Genomic DNA, 7474 nt, shown 5'->3' with positions numbered 1-7474 from the left:
ATTCTTGGTACAAAAAAAAAGAATTTTATGTACTGAGCCTGACATGGTAGCACACATCTGTAATACAGGAGGCTGAGGCAGGAGGATTTTGAATTTCAGCATGGCCTGGGCAATTTAGTGACTTAGGGAGTTGTGTCTCAAAGTTAATTAATTCTTTTTTGAGACTGGGTCTCATGATGCCATTCAAGCTAGCCTTGAACTCATGACGTAATCCAGGGTGGCCTTGAACTTGGAGATCCTCCTGCTTTAGCCTCTCAAGTCCTGGGATTATAGGTGTATGCCACCACCATGCCCGGTTGGAAACTTTGATTTTTCATGTTCTCAGTCATATTGTGTCTCTGCTTAGAACATCTGCCCTCTTCTCTTCTCCACCTCTAACTTCTCACCCTGCCTGCCGCAGCTCAAAGGTGCCTCTCTTGGGAGGCTTCCTAGGCCGGGCAGCCTGAGGCCTCTCAGAGCAAACAGGCCCGAAGCGCACTTGCTCCTGCACCTCCCCGCTTAGACTGTGGCTCTGCATGGGCACCAATGTTGTTTCTTTGTGGCGTGTGGCCACTGTATTCTGGGGCCTGCTAAGGCACTGCCACCAGAAACCATGGATGTGTGGTCTTCTCCCCGGCCTCCTGGCACCTAGTTCTGTTCTGCTGGTGCTAGGGTGAGTGATGTCAAAAAACGAACTCTGTGGGTTGCAGCAGCCTTATCTGCAGGCTGAGGCCCCTTCCAGCCCTAATGCTCCTGGCTGTGGCGGACTCCTGACCCTGGCACCGCCCCACCCCGCCTGGTGGCCTTGGCAGTGCGCTCTCACCTTGTACAGCACCACGAAAATGAGCAGCAGTAGCAGCAAGCCCCCAATGCCGCTGAGCACGTAGATTTTCAGCATCTCCTTCTCATACACCACGTCAACCTTCGTGAGGATCTGGGGAGAGGCAGGCAAGCATAGGAAGAGCTTGCTCTCCCTAGAAGTTCTGTTCCCAGTCTCACCTCGTGCACTTGGGCCCTGTCAGCCCACTGGGCTCTGCCTCAAGAACCCCCACCCACTGTCAGCAGTGGCAGGGACCACGTGGTAAACACACCCCACTGTCAGCCCCAAGACTTCCATGGCTTCCTGTGAGTCCTGGGATTCAGTGCCAGGGGTCTCAGCTTGGCATTCAAAGCCTCCTGGAATCTGGCTCCTGCCCACCCTCTTGAGATTCCTCTGCCCACCACTCTGCGCTTCCTGCCCTCCCCGCAGCTTCCTGCTCTCTCAGCACCGCACCCGTTCTGCATGCCATTGGGCTGGTGGCCCCTTGCTCAGCTGTCATCAGGACTCACAAGACTGCTCAGCTCAGGGGGACAGCACTGCAGTCTGCTGGCTTCCACTCAGCAGAGTGGGAGCACATGGCTCTGGCTTGGGCCCAGGCCCCTCGTGCCATGAGGGCGCCCACCCGTGGCTCTGTCCTGGGTTCTCAGGGCCCTCTGGTGCCTACTCTGGGCTTTTTTTTTTTTTTTTTTTTTCTGGTACCAGGGATAGAACTCAGGACCTTATGCTTGCCAGGCAGGCGCTTATGCCGCTGGGCTACATCCCTGCGCCACTGCTCCGGGCGTGAGCACCTACCTGGGCCAGAGAAGCATTGCTTCCATATAGGTGGAAGTGCCTGCTGCTGTTGAAGGAGATGGAGAGCGAGCTGAGGAGGCTGAGCGTGGAGGAGGCCTGTGGGAGGGCGGGGGACGAAGGGCCAGGGCAGCCATGACTGGGGGCCACAGCAGGGATAGAGGAGGGGCCCTGGCACTCAAGGCCGTTGCGGCGCCCTCGTGCACCTCTTCCCACTGCTGGAGGGGAAGTTTCCTTATGAAACCCCAAGGACTCCCCATATGGGCCCACAGAAACCACCCTGCAAATTTCCAACGCATCGTGGTTCTCCTTCACCTGCAACTGTACAAACCTGAGGATTTGCCTTTACCACAGGAAGAAGAATATGGGGAGGCCATGTGGGGGAGTGTGCCCTTCCCCCAGACCCCCAGGCCCCCCACCGCTTCCCATACCCAGCTCTGAGTGGCTGAGGGCACACTACCTCAATGTCTCCCACCAGCTCTATGGCTGCCTCCACCTGGACGAGGAATTCCTGCCTGAAGACAAGTGGGCAGCGGATCTCGGCTCCGGAGAGACAAGGCTGCTGGGGGTCAGGCCGCAGGGTCAGAGCCGCCTTCCCCGTGCTGTCCCCCCCCCACTTGTCAGCTCACTGTACCTCACTGCCACTGGGGGGTTGCCCAAGGTCCTCTTGATGGCAGGTAGTGGGAGGCTCCTAGGCGGAAGGGCAGAGATTGCCAGTGGGCCGGGCCGCTCTGCGCCCCCGGTGGGACTGGCACTCTAGTACCCTCCCTCGCTGGCCCTGTGGATGGGGCACGGTGGGCCGAGCCTCTGGGATTTGGATCCGGTGCCCTCACTTTCCACACCGCTCCGCTGCGTGGCCTCACCTTGGACAGCTCAGTCTCCAGTGGCACTTACCATCTGCACGCTCCACCTGTGTGTGAAGGGCTGCTCGCTGTGACACTGTGGGACCCTGACCAGAGCCTCCAGCGCTGGCATTTGGTAGTCATGGACAGAAGGCTGAATCCTCACCTGCCATGGAGGAGGGGGACGCAGACCCTGAATGCCAACTGCCCGCCACGCTGTCCTGGCCAGGCCTGCAGACCCCACTGAGGCACTGCATGAGGCCTGACCCAGGCGACCCAGCCCTCGAAGCCTCAGGGTGCAGGCGGGCTCCGGGCTCTTCCCAGCTTCCTCCCCAAGCAAGGTCCTCCCACATCCTGCAGGCCCCCAGGTGCTCTTCTCTGGAGGGCTGGCTGCCTCCCAAAGATAGGACAGCTTCCCTCTGCGTGCTGTGGCATTGTTCATCCCGGAATGGTGACAAAGTGCGTCTGTAAGTCCAGGAGACCATGAGCTTCCCGAGAACAGGAGGGAGGTGGAGGCCCTCAAGAGGTAGGTTTTAGCTTTTTTCATGTTTTCATCAGTGTGACAGGGTCTTCCAAAGTAGTTGAGGCTGGTCTTAACCTCGCTATGTAGCACAGGCTGGTCTTGAGCCCTCAGCGATCCTCCGCCTCAGTCCGCTGTGTGTCCCACCACAGAGGACTTGTGCTAGGATTGAACCCAGGGCCACACATACGCTAAGCACGGGCTCTCCTACGGAGCTACATACAGCCAGCCAAAAAGTATTTCTTTTTAATTGAATGAGCAAATGGCATTTTTTTTTTTTTTTTTTGTGGAACCAAGGATTGAACTCAGCCCTGGCGCTTGCCAGGCAAGCACTTATTCTTCTGAACCATCTCCCTGGCCCCGAATGTTTTTTTTTTTTTTTTTTTTAATATATTTTAGTACAGGATCTATAGAGCCTCACTACACAGATCAGAGTCATAGTGATCCTACCTTCAGCCTCCCAAGCACTGGGATTATAGGTGTGCGCCACCACACCCAGTCTCAGTCACCATCTCAGTGTGCCCTGGGGGCTGAGCTGGCAAGGCACCCAGCGGATCAAACCCTGGTGGGTCTCTGCGCCTGCCTAAGCAGGTGCTTTAGTCTGTTGAGCTATCTGGTCGGCCTTGTGAATGATATTTAATAAGGACAGATATAAAAACTACTTTTATAACAGGTAGGAAAAGACTCATTTTGGCAACTAGACTGAACTAAGAAATATTTGAGGACTTTGTATTTAAAAAGAACTATCTGGGCTAGGGTGGGACACCCAGAAATGTATAAGAAAGTGTCCAGAAGTCACACCAATCATGTCCCCAACAGGTCAAGCGGTATGTATGTCCAATTTGTGGGGTTTGTTTTTTGTTCACTCAACAAACTTTTGTGGGCACTTAAAATATCTGTTAAGTTGGAAGGGTCCAATGTCAGAATTGTACTGTTTTGTTTCCTCTTCTGTATTTTAGGGACGGGAAAACTTTACTGTTGAGAACAGAACTTCCACAGAGGAAGATGGGAGTGTGTGTGGAGGGAACACCAGGAAAGTTCGCAGGGGCAGGGGCAGCACCCAGAGCGAGAAGAGGCAGGAGGGTGGGGGTTGGGAGGGAAGCTCAACTCTGATCCAGCCATGGGGCTCAGAAGTGGAAGAGCCCGGGAAGAGAGCGCTCCAGGAGGGCCGAAGGGAATGCTCAGAGAGGCAGAGCCTGCCGCACATCCCGGCCAGCTGTGAGAAGCCAGGAAGTGAGAAGGCTGCCAACAACAGAACTCCCGGAAGCAAGGGGATCCAGCAAAGAGCAAAGTGGAACCACAGCTCGTTCCAAGTCTGACCAAAAAGCCAGGTTCTCTCAGTGTCCTCAGAGTCCAAGTTTTGTGACTCCATCAAGGCTTGGGTGGGGGAAAGGTGGCAGAAGCATTGAGGCAGAGGCTGTGAAGAGAACTGGGAGGGTTGAGGAACCAGGCAGCAGGCTGGGCCTCTGGGGATGTGGAAGGCTTAACTCCTCCTCAGGATAGGCCTGGCGGGAGGGGTGGCCTACAGGACCCTTCCCCATGGGGGTTTGTACCTGGTAGATGTGCTTGATCTGGTGGGTCTTGGGACCTTTTGGGGTGAAACTGATGTAGAACGTGGAGTTTTCCTGGCTGTGGAAGAGAGCAGAGATGGAAGGGGGTGGAGACAGCAACCCAGACCCCAGGAAGCTCTAAGCTGTTGTTACTACACGAGAGACCACGCAGGCAGCATTTGATTTGGCTCCTTTGGAAACTAAGGCCATGCTCTTGTCTAGAGCCCCCCAGTGGGGCAAAGGGCAGGAGCCTGTGGGCGAAGCCTGCCTTGGCCAACATATTCCCTTGCTTTGTGTCACCTATCAGCGTCTCCACCGTCCTCTGGTAGGTAAACACATTGGCCTCTGGCGCCCCTTTACCCCCACACTGCCAGGCCCTGCCACCCACACACTCAGAGCCCACTGCCCACTGCACCCAGGGCAGGTCCAGGCACCACACCTGCCTCTCCCTGCCCACCTCCCTCCTCACACTCCTGCCTGGGTGCTGTCAGCCTGGTTTTTCTTTCTTTCTTTTTTTTTTTTTCTTTTTGTATTTTAGGGAAGGGTCTACAGGGTATTCAAGGGTCTCACTACTAGATCGGACTCATAGTGATCAGCCTGTTTACAGCCTCCTAAGAGCTGGGATTACAGGCGCACGCCACCACACCCAGTCTCTCTTTCTTTCTTCTTTCTTTCTTTCTTTCTTTCTTTCTTTCTTTCTTTCTTTCTTTTCTTTCTTCTTCTTTCTTTCTTTTTTGTAAGCCTGTTTTGTTTTCCTCTGTGGCCATCCAAGTCCTACCTCCTGGCTCCCCACACACCAGGGCCCACTTTCTCCATTACACCCTTCTTCTCTTCCACCACCTACCCCAATCTTTCCTAGCTCTAACTTCTTATCAGTCTTATCCTGCTTGGCATTTATTTTCTGAAGCACTGGAACTGTGAACTTTGATACTGTCTCCATCCCTATCTCACTAAGCTACCTTGGAAAAGCCCCCAGTTTTCTAGCTTCCTTTTCTATAAACTAGAAAATGCAACTGGCTGTCTCGTGGCCTCCCACACTGTGCTGAAGCTAATGAATCCTGCTTGGGTTCGAGTCTGGCCTCAGAGGCAAGGGTCACTGTGGCAACCTCTGTGTCCCCCAGCTGCTGGTGCCCACAAAGAAGAAGAACCCAGAACAGCTGAAAACAGCTCCGAGCCCGGCTGTGACTTTCCAGTCAGACAGACCTAAGGTCAGAGCCTGGCTGCTGTCCTTGCCAGCTCTCTGACCTTGGGTCAGCATGTGGCTTCTCCAAGGCTCGGTCTGCTCATTATCACATGGAGAGGCGCATGGCTGCCTCTGATGCCCGCTGGCGCACTGGCACAGGCCTGACATGGGCCAGGGGTCAGGGTACTTTCTCTTCTGTTGGTAAATGAGGACCTGACTCAAGAGCCCTTTGAGTCCCTTGGAGTTTGGAGAGCTGAAAGCTGGGGGCTATGCCTGGGAGGAGCCCAGAGTTGGAGGGGGGTGCCGGGGTGGAAGAAGGGGAGGCCGAGCGGGAGGAGAGGAGGCGCGGCTCAGGACTCACTCCTCTATGAGGATGTTGATGGGGTACAGGACAGGGATGCTGGTGGTGGCTGAGTTGTCCCCCAGGAGACTCGCGTTCTCGTTCGTACTGCAGCAGAGCAAGGCAAGGGGCTGGGTTAGGAGCAGGTGTGGCCAGGCTTCATGGCTCAGGGCATGCAGGGGTGTCCCAGGGCCTACTCACCAGTGCACGGTGCTGTTCAGCTTCACTGCGTCCCCCCAGGAGCTGTTCAGCAGTGTGCTAAATACCACCTGGATGCCCACCTAGCGGGAAAGAGGGCAAGGAAGGAGGGGACCTCAGGAGCAGCCAGGTACCGTGACTGCAGTGGTCCTCTCAAGCAGGGCTGGCTGCCTCTCAAACACCAAGCTGAGGATTCATCCCCACTGAGGCGGTGAGGCTTGCCATGTGCACAAATCACAAGCAAACAGCCCATCCCAGGTTCATTTGATCCAAAGTCCGGGCTCTGCCAGGCCTGGCCGGCCAAGCACGTGCCTCTCCCCAGACCTGAGAGTTCACTCCCCTTCCTGCCTACAGCTCCGGGTCCCTGAAGAGCACTCACCAAGGTGCCTGCTTTGAAGATTGGGGAGCTCACGTTGCACAGTAGGGTTTTGGTCAGGAGCTCGGGCTGATCAGGGAGCTCCTGGCAGCTCACAGGCATCTGGGTGTGCGGCTTTTAGGAAGAAGAGAAGGCAAGCGTTTGAGGCTGGACCAGGCTCGGGGCCTCCCTAGGGCCCATCAGAGCTCAGGGCTGTGGCCTCCAGGCTCTGTCCCTATCAGCGCACATCCTCAGAGAACCAGAGTCAAAGGATCAGGGGCACAAAGGACACATTCCTCAGGGTGCTCCTAAATCCCAGCTAGTCAGGCCTCACTGGAGCTTAGGAGTTCTAGGCCAGCCTGGGCAACAGAATGAGATGGTGTCTCAAAAAAACCAAAACCCCAAGCAAAACAGAGAGATTATCCTAAGCCAGGCATAAGAGACAAAGATTATATTGTTCCATTTATATGTGCTATCTGTAATACATAAATTCAAACAAACAGAAAGTAGATTAGAAGTTATCAGGGGCAAAATGGGGAGTTACAACCACTTAAGAGGTTTAAAAAGCTGTAAGGGTCCTAGAGTGGAGTAAAGTTCCTCTTAGAGTGAAGCGGCCAGGGTTTGATCTCTGGTGAGCCATGCCAGCCCCGCCCCCTGGGGGGCGCTGAGGAGGCAATTAAGACTGGGGGTGGTGGGGTGTGCTTGTAATCCCAGCGCTTGGGAGGCTGAAAACAGCAGAATCACTGCAAGTCTGATCTGTGTAGTGAGATCCTGTAGACCCTGTACTAAATACATAAAAAAATTAAAAATAAAAAGCTGTAAGAGTCCTAAAATAGTAGATGCACTTGGTACCAATGAATTGTATGTCTAGGGATGCTAAAATAGTATAACATTTTAT

At 54.7% G+C, this 7474-nt stretch overlaps 1 protein-coding gene across 3 annotated transcripts in view; it reads right to left on the bottom strand.

Moving 5' to 3' along the window:
• Positions 1 to 7474, bottom strand: part of Itgal (integrin subunit alpha L) — a 43052-nt gene that overhangs the window by 1914 nt on the left and 33664 nt on the right. For 2 of the 3 annotated variants that reach the window (XM_023722685.1, XM_023722734.1), the window contains exons 16-24: positions 6601 to 6711; positions 6225 to 6304; positions 6045 to 6131; positions 4504 to 4579; positions 2483 to 2596; positions 2223 to 2279; positions 2049 to 2150; positions 1592 to 1687; positions 803 to 913 (exon numbers count right to left, since the gene is read on the bottom strand). In XM_023722685.1, coding sequence (XP_023578453.1) covers positions 803 to 913; positions 1592 to 1687; positions 2049 to 2150; positions 2223 to 2279; positions 2483 to 2596; positions 4504 to 4579; positions 6045 to 6131; positions 6225 to 6304; positions 6601 to 6711 — 834 coding nt within the window. The remainder of the gene's footprint in view (positions 1 to 802; positions 914 to 1591; positions 1688 to 2048; positions 2151 to 2222; positions 2280 to 2482; positions 2597 to 4503; positions 4580 to 6044; positions 6132 to 6224; positions 6305 to 6600; positions 6712 to 7474) is intronic. The other variant, XM_023722788.1, reaches the window with a different exon arrangement.

Source organism: Octodon degus, unplaced genomic scaffold (assembly GCF_000260255.1).
Source record: "Octodon degus isolate 3935 unplaced genomic scaffold, OctDeg1.0 scaffold00001, whole genome shotgun sequence".
Lineage (NCBI taxonomy): Eukaryota > Metazoa > Chordata > Mammalia > Rodentia > Octodontidae > Octodon > Octodon degus.
This window is presented reverse-complemented; position numbering and strand designations above follow the sequence as displayed.